General features: G+C 34.2%; 1 protein-coding gene across 1 annotated transcript in view; it reads right to left on the reverse strand.

Moving 5' to 3' along the window:
* Nucleotides 1-314: 314 nt before the first annotated feature.
* Nucleotides 315-15,035, reverse strand: part of LOC133665484 (uroporphyrinogen decarboxylase-like) — a 26,702-nt gene continuing 11,981 nt past the window's right edge. Inside the window, exons 4-10 of the mRNA XM_062070794.1 lie at nt 12,629-12,691; nt 6,610-6,807; nt 6,363-6,524; nt 5,811-5,945; nt 5,424-5,524; nt 4,398-4,464; nt 315-539 (exon numbers count right to left, since the gene is read on the reverse strand). Of these exons, the coding sequence (XP_061926778.1) occupies nt 375-539; nt 4,398-4,464; nt 5,424-5,524; nt 5,811-5,945; nt 6,363-6,524; nt 6,610-6,807; nt 12,629-12,691 (891 nt within the window). The 3' untranslated portion in view covers nt 315-374. The remainder of the gene's footprint in view (nt 540-4,397; nt 4,465-5,423; nt 5,525-5,810; nt 5,946-6,362; nt 6,525-6,609; nt 6,808-12,628; nt 12,692-15,035) is intronic.

Here is a 15,035-nt window from a genome sequence, read left to right on the forward strand (position 1 = left end):
TTAGGAGTCTGTCCTGAAGTCGGTAAGTCAAATACCAACTATTGCCTGGAGATTGAATATAAACATCAGCGTATTGCCATAAAAAGAATCTGGGAGAGACTAGCAATTTCAATTCCCCATTGGAGGAATGCTGGTCGACGCAACAGTAGCCACAGGGTTCTGGATCCCCGGGTCGGTTTCAGCAGTGCCAGGACATAGACCAGGACGACTTAGGGGCATAAGAACCAAAGGAGACACCAAAATGGGCCAAGTGTAGTAAGTTAGGTCCCTACTGAAGCCCTGACCTGGAGTCAAAGAAACAAGTGAAAACTTCTTATTTCCTGTTTATTGAGTAAAACTTAAAAAAAATTTTTTTTTAAATATCATATTGGCGTCTATTTTTGCTTGATCATCAGTTTGGAGTGTCGGTGCACGGCCTCCACGAAGGCGCCTACGTGTTCCGGGTCCATGTCGGGGTAGAGGCCGTGGCCCAGGTTGGCGATGTAGCCTCTGGTGCCGAAACCCTCCAACATGGTCCTCACCGTGTCGGAGATGCGCTCCTAAAAAGGGGGCGGGGTTAAAAACAATCTTGAACCGTATCAGCATTAACTTCAGTGTGGCAGGACAAAACTGAGTCAACTAGAAAAGACAACAATGGTGGAAAACAACAAGAGACGGTTTAAAAAAACAAAAAATAAAGTAGCGTAAATTCCCAACTATAAGACACTTTTCCTACGCTTTGAGCCCTGCGGTTTATAAAACGGTGCAACTGATTTATGAATAGTTTTATAAAAAAAAAACAAGCAGACACTGAAAATATGTGTTATTATTTGTGCTACGGCGCCATCTTTTGGACAGGTATGCTCATTTCAATTGGAATTAGAAGCGTCGTTCCGTCTTCTGTCCGTCCATAGCGTTTCTACTCATATGGATTCTTCATTCGTCACTCCGAGCAACGTTTGTAAGATTTACAATACAACTAAAACTATTCTTACTTACTGAACCGTCCCGCAATTTTACCGAAGCTAGCGTCGTCGGCGTTAGCTAACATGCTAACACGTTTACGAGTGTCTGTGTTAGTTATTAACTCACAATGGCATTGTTTTTGTATTGTTTCAGTTTCGTAAAGTCACCATTGAGTCTGTTTAGCTGATTGGAGAGTGGGTCCATGCCCATGACTTCTGTTTTGTTTGATCCGCCATTTTACTGCCTTGTTACAGGCACTGTTTGGACACAATTAAGGTATGTAAAACATTTACAAAATATTTCTGTGTAAATAACTCATTTCACAACGTGTATATCTGCGGCTTATATATGGAAAACTATGTTTTTTCTTTCTAAAATGTAGCGGGTGTGGCTTATATACACCGGTGCACTCTATAGTCCGGAAAACACGGTAGTTAGGGGTGTCTCGATACAACTTTTCCACTGCAATAATAATAATAATAATAGATTTTATTTGTAAAAAGCACTTTACATTGAGTAAACAACCTCAAAGTGCTACAGTGTATTAAGATAAAAAGATAATAAAAAATAAAAAAAAATAAAAACTACAACAGCCAAATAGCTAAAACTAGTATGCATATATCTAAAAAAGGGCTTTTTTTCAAAAAGAAGGGTTTTTAAAAGCATCCACAGTCTGTGGTGCCCTCAGGTGGTCAGGGAAAGCGTTCCACAGACTGGGAGCGGCGGAGCAGAGAGCCCGGTCTCCCATTGTTCGTAGCTTTGTCCTCTGAGGTTGGAGGAGGTTAGCCTGTCCTCCGATATCGGAGCCTTGAGTACTGGTGGATACGGACATGATCCCACACAATATCGTGTGTGTTGGTCAAGTCCAAGTACTGGGAGGACAATAGAAGTTGTGATAAAACCGCTATCCTAATTGTCAGCGCCGTGAATCTTTGGGCACCGCACGATTCGGTTCGATTCGATATCGATTCAATATCAACACTTTTTCAACAACAATGGGTGCCAGTTCTATGATGAACTACATTCCTCCATGAAATAAACAAACAGCTCTGATCAATTTCTATATTACTTTAAATACAATTGGTTTTGTTTAAAAGAAGTCTACCCAAAGATTTAGTTAAAAAAAATCTTTTTTTTTTTTAAATCAATTTTTGTTTTTGTTTTTTAAACGATTAAGAATCGTTACACATAAGAATCGCGATTTATTCAAAAATATATATATATTTTTTAACTACCGTATTTTTCGGAGTATAAGTCGCTCCGGAGTACAAGTCGCACCCCCGGCCAAACTATGACAAAAACTGCGATTTATAGTCCGAAAAATATGGTACCTTGAAAATCAACTTTTACCTTGAAAATCAACTTTTACCTTGAAAATCATTTTTTGTCTTGAAAATATATATATATTTTTTTAAAAACAACTTTTACCTTGAAAATGAACTTTTACCTTGAAAATCAACTTTTACTTTGAAAATCATTTTTTGTCTTGAAAATGAACTTTTACCTTGAAAATGAACTTTTACCTTGAAAATTAACTTTTACCTTGAAAATCATTTTTTGTCTTGAAAATATATATTTTTAAAAAAAACAACTTTTACCTTGAAAATCAACTTTTACCTTGAAAATCAACTTTTACCTTGAAAATCATTTTTTGTCTTGAAAATATATATTTTTTAAAAAAACAACAAACTTTTACCTTGAAAATCAACTTTTACCTTGAAAATCAACTTTTACCTTGAAAATCATTTTTTGTCTTGAAAATATATATATATTTTTTTAAAAACAACTTTTACCTTGAAAAATCAACTTTTACCTTGAAAATCAACTTTTACTTTGAAAATCATTTTTTGTCTTGAAAATGAACTTTTACCTTGAAAATCATTTTTTGTCTTGAAAATATATATTTAAAAAAAAACAAAAAAACTTTTACCTTGAAAATCAACTTTTACCTTGAAAATCAACTTTTACCTTGAAAATCAACTTTTACTTTGAAAATCATTTTTTGTCTTGAAAATATATATTTTTTTAAAAAACAACAACTTTTACCTTGAAAATCAACTTTTACCTTGAAAATCAACTTTTACCTTGAAAATCATTTTTTGTCTTGAAAATATATATATATATTTTTAAAAAACAACTTTTACCTTGAAAATCAACTTTTACCTTGAAAATCAACTTTTACCTTGAAAATAATTTTTTGTCTTGAAAATATATATATATTTTTTTAAAAACAACTTTTACCTTGAAAATCAACTTTCACCTTGAAAATCAACTTTTACTTTGAAAATCATTTTTTGTCTTGAAAATCAACTTTTACCTTGAAAATGAACTTTTACCTTGAAAATCATTTTTTGTCTTGAAAATGTATTTATTTTTTTTTAAAAACAACTTTTACCTTGAAAATCAACTTTTACCTTGAAAATCAACTTTTACCTTGAAAATCAACTTTTACTTTGAAAATAATTTTTTGTCTTGAAAATCAACGTTTACCTTGAAAATCAACTTTTACCTTGAAAATCATTTTTTGGCTTGAAAATCAACTTTTACCTTGAAAATCAACTTTTATCTTGAAAATCTACTTTTACTTTGAAAATCTAATTTTACCTTGAAAATCATTTTTTGTCTTGAAAATCAACTTTTACCTTGAAAATCAACTTTTAACTTGAAAATCAACTTTTAACTTGAAAATCAACTTTTACCTTGAAAATCATTTTTTATCTTGAAAATATATATATATTTTTTAAATCAACTTTTACCTTGAAAATCAACTTTTACCCTGAAAATCAACTTTTACCTTGAAAATAATTTTTTGTCTTGAAAATCAACTTTTACCTTGAAAATCAACTTTTAACCTTGAAAATCAACTTTTACCTTGAAAATCATTTTTACCGTATTTTTCGGAGTATAAGTCGCTTCTGAGTATAAGTCGCACCCCCGGCCAAACTATGACGAAAACTGCGACTTAGTCCGAAAAATACGGTACTACCAATTATTATCAACCGGAATTATGTTGTCTTTAATTTCCAATGAAGATCATGACACGGCACGTTTAAAATGGCGCGGACACCTTTGTTACTGGACACATTCTGGTACGTTGGAGACTTTTCTATGATATGAAGCTATAATGTTTATATTGACGAATGTGCTGTTTTAGACAAAGGAAGGACACTTGTTACGTGCGTCTAGCTTGTGTGCTACTGTGTGCTTAGCTGTTGTGTAGCTGCTCGTCGCCTGGCATGTTTAGTTTGTGTGAATGACAGAAGTTTTGTTTTTTGTTTTTAAATACACTGTAGCACTTTGAGATTGTTTACTCAATATAAAGTGCTTTTTACAAATAAAATCTATTATTATTATTATTATTATTAAGTAAAGACCGACTGTGTGTGTTTATAGGAGGACATTTAGCTTTTTACACGCAAGCCGATACGTCTGAAGAAGAAGCTGCTGGTTACCTTGGAAGCGTAGAGCGCACAGGGGTCCATGTTGCCCTGGACGCTGACCTTCCCCGCTGTCCGGTCACTGGAGAGGAATTAACACACACGTATTGATCAGTCAAATAAAGACATCAATCAATCAATGTTTATTTATATAGCCCTAAATCACAAGTGTCTCAAAGGGCTGCACAAGCCACAACGACATCCTCGGTTCAGATCCCACATAAGGGCAAGGAAAAACTCACAACCCAGTGGGATGTCAATGTGAACGACTATGAGAAACCTTGGAATATTGTAGTTTATACAAAATTATACAAGTCTTAAAATCAATGTAGAAATTTTGTACAAAATCTGACTAAAGTCTCGCGAGAGAATCTGTGTAAATTTGGTACAAAATCCTGATCAAATTAGAGTAAAATCTAATGTAATTTGTACAAACTCCTACTAAAGTCTTGAAAACAACGTGTACATTTTGTACCAAATCTTCATAAATAATCGTAAAATCTACCGAATTTTGTGCAAAATCCTCATAAAGTCTTGAGAACATTTATGTTTCCATTTTGTACAAAATCTGATTAGTCTTGCGAGAATATCTGTGTAAATTTTGTACCAAATCTTAATAAATGAGTGTAAAACTACTGTATTTTGGACAAAAATCCTTCTAAACTCCTGTACGAACATCTATTTGAAAATGTTGTACAAACTCATAATAAATTATAAAAAAATATATACTGGTTTTGTAATAAAGCATACTAAATTTATGGGAAAATCCGTAACTTTTGTACAAAATACCACAAAAATTTTGTGAGAACATCTAGAAATTATAGCAAAAAATATTTCCCTGAATTTTTTACGAAATCCTAGTATTTTGATAACATTTATGTGTAAATTTTGCACAAAATCGTATTAAATTGACCGTTTTCAGTACAACATTTTGGTAAAAATCCACTTATTTTGTGGAACAAAACCCAAAAAGTCTAGTGAAGAAAATCTATGCATTGGTTCTGTGTGTGTGTGTGTGTGTGTGTGTGTGTGTGTGTGTACCGTGCGGAGCGTGGATCAATGGTCCAGTCCAGGCCGACCACTTGGTAATGAGACTGAGACAAAGCTTCCAGGGCGTAATGAGCATCCTTTGCAAAAACGATCTGCTCGCACACACACACACGCACACGCACACGCACACACACACACACACACACACACACACACACACACACACACACACACACACACACACACACACACACACAAACAACAACAAAGCCACAGTCATACACAAACAATGACTACTCGGGTGAAAACAGAAGTAGAAATGCTGCCATCTTGTGGTGAAATAGCATAACAATGGTTAATGAAGCCTCCTGGGAGACTTGAGATGAGAGTAGAAAGGTAAACAAATCAGATCATTAACACAACATATAGTTTTCTCACCATGGGAACGTCCTGCTGCGCCTCTTTGAGTCTTTCCTTGACCCGGCGGGCGATGTCATCCAGGTAAGGCAGGGAGAACTCCTGGAACTGCAGCGGCCCCAGGATGCCGGCGTGGGACTCGAACACCTGCAGAGCCTGGACGAGACCACAATGCATGGTTTGAGGTCAGGGTTCTGTGCAACTCCTTCGCACTGACCCCCATCCAGACGCACCTCTGAGGTCCATAAAGTTATGACGGAAACACAAACTGTTCCTAAAGGATCCGTCAATGGAAAAGTAGTCAGGGTAATTGATTAGAAAGTCTCTGGACACTAGGAATGTGTTGATCATTATCATGAATTCCAGACTGCAGGCCGCTACTTTTTTCCTACGCTTTGAATCCTGCGGCTTAAAAAAATGGTGCGGCTAATTTATGGATTTTTTTGTGCAAATAGTTAAAAAAAAAAGCTTTCTTTGGCTCATGATGGGCCCAGCATACAGCCTGCAGGAGGCACAGCTGCTTGCTATCTGAAGGAATTCATTTCCTCGTCTGAGGTGGAGCAAAGGTCTCACCTGGGCTCCGGCTGCCACCTGGCCCAGCAGGTACTCCACGATGACGTCAGTCAGCATCTTCAGCAGCATGTGGCTGGCCTCGGGGTGCTGGTACAGCCAGCGCTTGGCCTTGGAGTGGGTGCTGGAGCCCCCGCCTTCAATCATGTAGGACATGAGCGTCCACTGCGGGGGGAGGAGGAGGCGCAAGAACCGAATGAGCTGGAGGGGGGGAAAAAACACACCCGGGGACTGGAATCCACCACCTCACCGGCGCTCCGGTGAATCCTATGAGCGGCACCTTGCCCTCGATCTTGTGCCTGGTGAGCGTGATGGCCCGGAAGACGTAGCCCAGCTCCTTGTCCACGTCCACTTTGCTGCGCAGACGCTGCAGGTCCTCCGGCTCCTTCAGGGGCTCGGGGAATGTGGGACCTTTGCCCGCCACCATCTGGACATCCATGCCCATTGCCTGCGCCACAACAACCACTGACATTTACATTTGGAAAAATGTTGCAATATGACACTAATAACTGCCATGTAGGCACTTTTTTACTTGAAAACTGTCACTGCTCAAAAAATAAAAACGTATACCGTAATTTTCGGATTATAAGTCGCAGTTTTTTTCATAGTTTGGCCGGGGGTGCGACTTATACTCAGGAGCAACTTATATATGTTTTTTTCCTTCTTTATTATGCATTTTTGGCCGGTGCACCTTATACTCCAGTGCGACTTATATATGTTTTTCCCCTTCTATATTATGCATTTTCGGCCAGCGCGCCTTATACTCCAGTGCGACTTATATGTTTTTTTTCTTCGTTATTGTGCATTTTCGGCCGGTGCGCCTTATACTCCAGTGCGCCTTATACTCCAGTGCGCCTTATACTCCAGTGCGACGTATATATGTTTTTTTCCTTCTTTATTATGCATTTTCGGCCGGTGCGCCTTATACTCCAGTGCGACTTATATGTTTTTTCCTTTCTTTATTATGCATTTTCGGCCGGTGCGACTTACACTCCAGTGCGACTTATATGTTTTTTTCCTTCTTTATTATGCATTTTTGGCCGGTGCACCTTATACTCCAGCGCGACTTATACTCCAGTGTGACTTATATATGTTTTTCCCCTTCTATATTATGCATTTTCGGCCAGTGCGACTTATACTCCAGTGCGACTTATACTCCAGTGCGACTTACATGTTTTTTTTCTTCTTTATTGTGCATTTTCGGCCGGTGCGCCTTATACTCCAGTGCGCCTTATACTCCAGTGCGCCTTATATGTTTTTTTCTTTCTTTATTATGCATTTTCGGCCGGTGCGACTTATAATCCAGTGCGACGTATATATGTTTTTTTCCTTCTTTATTATGCATTTTCGGCCGGTGCGCCTTATACTCCAGTGCGACTTATATGTTTTTTCCCTTCTTTATTATGCATTTTCGGCCGGTGCGACTTATGCTCCAGTGCGACTTATATGTTTTTCCCTTCTTTATTATGCCTTTTCGACTGGTGCGCCTTATACTCCAGTGCGACTTATATATGTTTTTTTCCTTCTATATTATGCATTTTCGGCCAGAACGACTTATACTCCCGTGTGACTTATGTATTTTTTTTCCTTCTTTATTATGCATTTTCGGCCGGTGCGCCTTATACTCCAGTGCGACTTATGCTCCAGTGCGACTTATATATGTTTTTGTCCTTCTATATTATGCATTTTCGGCTGGTGCGGCTTATACTCCAGTGCGACTTATATGTTTTTTCCCTTCTTTATTATGCATTTTCGGCCGGTGCGACTTATACTCCAGTGCGACTTATATGTTTTTTCCCTTCTTTATTATGCATTTTCGGCCGGTGCGACTTATGCTCCAGTGCGACTTATGCTCCAGTGCGACTTATATGTTTATTTCCTTCTTTATTATGCATTTTCGGCTGGTGCGCCTTATACTCCAGTGCGACTTATACTCCAGTGCGACTTATATATGTTTTTTTCCTTCTATATTATGCATTTTCGGCCAGTGCGACTTATACTCCCGTGTGACTTATGTATTTTTTTTCCTTCTTTATTATGCATTTTCGGCCAGTGCGCCTTATACTCCAGTGCGACTTATACTCCAGTGCGACTTATGTATGTTTTTTTCCTTCTTTATTATGCATTTTCGTCCGGTGCGACTTATACTCCAGTGCGACTTAGATGTTTTTTTCCTTCTTTATTATACATTTTCGGCCGGTGCGCCTTATACTCCAGCGCGACTTATATGTTTTTTTCCTTCTTTATTATGCATTTTCGGCCGGTGCGACTTATAATCCAGTCCGATTTATATATGTTTTTCCCCTTCTTTATTATGCATTTTCGGCCGGTGCGCCTTATACTCATGTGACTTATGCTCTAGTGCGACTTATATATGTTTTTTTCCTTCTATATTATGCATTTTCGGCCAGTGCGACTTATATTCCAGTGTGACTTATATATGATTTTTTCCTTCTTTAATTATGCATTTTCGGCCGGTGCGCCTTATACTCCATTGTGCCTTATACTCCAGTGTGACTTATATATGATTTTTTCCTTCTTTATTATGCATTTTCGGCCGGTGTGGCTTATACTCCAGTGCGACTTATATATGTTTTTTCCCTTCTTTATTATGCATTTTTGGCTGGTGCGCCTTATACTCATGTGACTTATGCTCCAGTGCGACTTATATATGTTTTTTTCCTTCTATATTATGCATTTTCGGCCAGTGCGACTTATATTCCAGTGTGACTTATATATGATTTTTTCCTTCTTTATTATGCATTTTCGGCCGGTGCGCCTTATACTCCAGTGTGCCTTATACTCCAGTGTGACTTATATATGTTTTTTCCCTTCTTTATTATGCATTTTCGGCCGGTGCGCCTTATGCTCCAGTGCGACTTATATATGTTTTTTTTCCTTCTATATTATGCATTTTCGGCCGGTGCGATTTATACTCCAAAAAATACGGTAGGTCAAAAATGACAATGTTACCCAGAATGCATTTCTAAAAGAGTACAACTTTTTGGCTAATTTCAGGGGGGAAAAATAAGTTGTTGTTTTCCCTACAAAAATATATTTCCAGATAGTTTTGAACATTTGCTTGCAATCAAGGTTAGTTTGGAATTGGATTGCATTGTTATGGTAATGTTTTTTTGGATTGATTAATAAATTCATTAAAAAAAATAAAAAAAAATAAAAAAAATAAAAAATAAAAAAAGAAGGTTAGTTTGAAGGAGAAAAAGTAAAAAAAAGTATAGAAAATTATATTTTCCAATATTGTGGAAAATTAGGATTAAATATAAATTTGTTCGATAGAGGAATAATAGATGAATTTGGGTGTAGGATAATATAAATGGTGACATAATAACGACACATTGCGATTTAAACTAAAGTTTTCAACAATTAAATGGATATACAAACACTTACAAAAGGCGGAACAATTTACATATCAATACAAAATATAACAACTAAAAAAAACATGTACCGGTAATAGAAATGTAAGTGTTGAAAGTAAAAATGATATGTATTAGGGTTGTACGGTATACCAGTATTAGTATAGTACCGCCATACTAATGAATCATATTCGGTACTATACCGCCTCTAAAAAAGTATCGGTCTCGCACTCTCTCCCCGCGCCCGCGTCGTCATCACGCTGTGTCATTGCTGGTTTTACCAGCATTGGAGCATGTTGGGCAGCGCACACACACAGAGTACTTACAAGCAGACACAGTGTGTAGACAGAAAAGGGAGAACGGACGCATTTTGGTGTAAAAAGTCAAGATAAAGGTGAAGTTATAACACTGAAACACCCTCAGGAACAGCTGCTTTAACGCATGGCTAGCTAGCTAGCGGCTAATGTCCATCCACAGTGTTTTAGCTACTTCTAAATCACTAATCCTGGCCTCCATGGCGACAAATAAAGTAAGGTTCTTACAAGTAGCATTATCACTGGAGGACGAGGAATAGCTAAACATGCTTCACTACTCTAGCTCACCGGCGCCACAATGTAAACAAACGCCATTGGTGGATCTACACCTGACGTCCACTGTGATGATACCAACGACAACAGCGTATCTAGTCGAATATCTTTCGTTTTTTTAAAATGTATATTCTGTTTATAAAGTCAGTAAATACCTCCCTGGACACATGATGACTTTGAATATGACCAATGTATGATCCTGTAACTACTTGGTATCGGATCCATACCTAAATGTGTGGTATCATCCAAAACTAATGTCAAGTATGAAAGAAGAGAAGAATAAGTGATTATTACATTTGAACAGAAGTGTAGATAGAACATGTTAAAACAGAAAATAAGCAGATATTAACAGTAAATGAACAAGTAGATTAATTAATCAATTTTATACAGTTTGTCCCTCATAATGTGTACAAAATAATAGGTGTATAAATGACACAATATGTTACTGCAGACTAATTAGGAGTCTTTGTTTGTTTACTTACTTGAATATTTGTGCATGCGTTCAACAGGTACCAAAATATTGGTATCGGCACAACACTAGTATGTATTAATATATATCTTATTTTTAACACTTTTGGAACCCCCAGAAGTCAGATTTTTTTCAACTGTCATTGTTTAAAAATATCAATAAATCAAAAGCAATATTACGTATTAGAAGCTCCAATTACTTCACATTAAATGTTCCATTTATAAACATTTTTAGGGGAAAATATTGCATATTTTGTGTATTTACAATAAAAAAAAGGGCATAAAACGTTAAAAAAAAATTAAAATAAAAACTTTATGGCATTGGAGAGATCTGAAGATGATCAATAGATACGTAAGTGTTGAAAGTAAAAATAAAAAACAACATTAAATTAATACATATGACTTATTTTTTATCACTTTAAGAACAGAGAGCATTTGGGGTCCTGGGTTTAACATTTATTAAAATTGAAGGTTACAAAAAATATCGTATTGGTTTTAAAAATGAAAAATATCCAAAATTGCTCCCGCGTGCTTTTATTTTCAGTGGGAAGGTTCCCACACCCGTGATATAAGACATAATGTGTATACAACTTCATTTACAACACAAATATGCTCATCGAAACGTAAACAAACAACCAATGTACGGAAGCTGCAGTATTTAAAGTGCAATATATTAAAATGTGCGCCCTGGGGAATAAAGTGCTGTTTTTTTTGCTGTTTTTGCACCGGAAGGAGAGTGAGGGTACAATTCGAGTGTACGCTATTCCATGTCTTTATTAATTTTATTTTTTATTTTAATTAATATTTATTTTATTTATTTTTTTTAGTAATTTTTTTAGGTTATTTTTTTAATTTTTGCACAGGAAGGAAAGTGAGGGTACAATTCGAGTGTACGCTATTCTTGTCTTTATTTTTTTAATTAAATTTGTATTTTTATTTATTTATTTTTAATTTAATTTTTATTTATTTGAATGAATATTTATTTTATTTAGTTATTTTTTTAGGTTATTTTCTTTATTTTTGCACCGGAAGGAATGTGAGGGTACAATTCGAGTGTATGCTATTCCATGTCTTTATTTTTTTATTTAATTCTTTTTTTATTTTTTATTTTAAAGAATATTTATTTTATTTAGTTATTTTTTTAGGTTATTTTTTTATTCTTGCACCGGAAGGAAAGTGAGGGTACAGTTCGAGTGTACGCTATTCCATGTCTTTATTTTTGTATTTAATTTTTGTATTTAATTTTTTTTTTATTTTAATGAATATTTATTTTAATGAATTTTTTTTTTTTTTTTTTTTTTTTGTAGTTATTTTTTTAGGTTAGTTTTTTATTTTTGCACCAGAAGGAAAGTGAGGGTACAATTCGAGTGTACGCTATTCCATGTCTTTATGTTTTTCTTTTTTCTTTTCTTTTTATTTATTTTAATGAATATTTATTTTATTAATTTTTTTTAGTTATTTTTTTAGGTAATTTTTTTTTATTTTTGCACCGGAAGGAAAGTGAGGATACAATTCAAGTGTACGCTATTCCATATCTTTATTTTTTTAATTTAATTATTATTATTTTTATTTTTTTAATGAATATTTCTTTTGTATTTATTTATTTTTATTTTTTTTTAGGTTATTTTTTTAATTTTTGCACTGGAAGGAAAGTAAGGGTACAATTCGTGTGTATGCTATTCCATATCTTTATTTTTTACTGTCCTTGATATGTGAATACCTAAGTGTTTATTTATTGTGAGCAAACTGTGGTGCTGAATTTCCCCCAGGGATCAATGAAGTACTTTCTATTGTAATTCCACTCTACACGCAGTAGTCTAGCAGTGCTGTGTTTGTTTACCTGCGGCACAACCAGGATGTCTGAGAAGATGATGGCAGCATCAAATGCAAAACGCCTCAGAGGCTGAAAGACACAACAAGATACATTCGGGTGATGCATTTGAAATAAAACACAATAGAACAACAATATAACTGCACTTTAATGGAGGTTTTTGTCTAAGTCTGGTAATGGCAGTATCCACTCGCAAAGAAACTACACAATTCATGCTGTTGTTACTATTGTATTTGATATTGCTGTTGTTACTATTGTATATGATATTGCCGTTGTTACTATTGTATATGATATTGCTGTTGTTACTATTGTATATGATATTGCTGTTGTTACTATTGTATTTGATATTGCTGTTGTTACTATTGTATATGATATTGCTGTTGTTACTATTGTATATGATATTGCTGTTGTTACTATTGTATTTGATATTGCTGTTGTTACTATTGTATATGATATTGCTGTTGTTACTATTGTATATGATATTGCTGTTGTTACTATTGTATATGATATTGCTGTTGTTACTATTGTATATGATATTGCTGTTGTTACTATTGTATATGATATGGCTGTTGTTACTATTGTATATGATATTGCTGTTGTTACTATTGTATATGATATTGCTGTTGTTACTATTGTATTTGATATTGCTGTTGTTACTATTGTATTTGATATTGCTGTTGTTACTATTGTATATGATATTGCTGTTGTTACTATTGTATATGATATTGCTGTTGTTACTATTGTATATGATATTGCTGTTGTTACTATTGTATTTGATATTGCTGTTGTTACTATTGTATATGATATTGCTGTTGTTACTATTGTATATGATATTGCTGTTGTTACTATTGTATATGATATTGCTGTTGTTACTATTGTATATGATATTGCTGTTGTTACTATTGTATATGATATGGCTGTTATTACTATTGTATATGATATGGCTGTTGTTACTATTGTATATGATATTGCTGTTGTTACTATTGTATTTGATATTGCTGTTGTTACTATTGTATTTGATATTGCTGTTGTTACTATTGTATTTGATATTGCTGTTGTTACTATTGTATATGATATTGCTGTTGTTACTATTGTATTTGATATTGCTGTTGTTACTATTGTATTTGATATTGCTGTTGTTACTATTGTATATGATATTGCTGTTGTTACTATTGTATATGATATTGCTGTTGTTACTATTGTATATGATATTGCTGTTGTTACTATTGTATATGATATTGCTGTTGTTACTATTGTATTTGATATTGCTGTTGTTACTATTGTATATGATATTGCTGTTGTTACTATTGTATATGATATTGCTGTTGTTACTATTGTATATGATATTGCTGTTGTTACTATTGTATATGATATTGCTGTTGTTACTATTGTATATGATATGGCTGTTGTTACTATTGTATATGATATTGCTGTTGTTACTATTGTATATGATATTGCTGTTGTTACTATTGTATTTGATATTGCTGTTGTTACTATTGTATTTGATATTGCTGTTGTTACTATTGTATATGATATTGCTGTTGTTACTATTGTATATGATATTGCTGTTGTTACTATTGTATATGATATTGCTGTTGTTACTATTGTATTTGATATTGCTGTTGTTACTATTGTATATGATATTGCTGTTGTTACTATTGTATATGATATTGCTGTTGTTACTATTGTATATGATATTGCTGTTGTTACTATTGTATATGATATTGCTGTTGTTACTATTGTATATGATATGGCTGTTATTACTATTGTATATGATATGGCTGTTGTTACTATTGTATATGATATTGCTGTTGTTACTATTGTATTTGATATTGCTGTTGTTACTATTGTATTTGATATTGCTGTTGTTACTATTGTATTTGATATTGCTGTTGTTACTATTGTATATGATATTGCTGTTGTTACTATTGTATTTGATATTGCTGTTGTTACTATTGTATTTGATATTGCTGTTGTTACTATTGTATATGATATTGCTGTTGTTACTATTGTATATGATATTGCTGTTGTTACTATTGTATATGATATTGCTGTTGTTACTATTGTATATGATATTGCTGTTGTTACTATTGTATTTGATATTGCTGTTGTTACTATTGTATATGATATTGCTGTTGTTACTATTGTATATGATATTGCTGTTGTTACTATTGTATTTGATATTGCTGTTGTTACTATTGTATATGATATTGCTGTTGTTACTATTGTATATGATATTGCTGTTGTTACTATTGTATTTGATATTGCTGTTGTTACTATTGTATATGATATTGCTGTTGTTACTATTGTATATGATATTGCTGTTGTTACTATTGTATTTGATATTGCTGTTGTTACTATTGTATATGATATTGCTGTTGTTACTATTGTATTTGATATTGCTGTTGTTACTATT

This window comes from Entelurus aequoreus, linkage group LG14 (genome assembly GCF_033978785.1).
Source record: "Entelurus aequoreus isolate RoL-2023_Sb linkage group LG14, RoL_Eaeq_v1.1, whole genome shotgun sequence".
NCBI lineage: Eukaryota > Metazoa > Chordata > Actinopteri > Syngnathiformes > Syngnathidae > Entelurus > Entelurus aequoreus.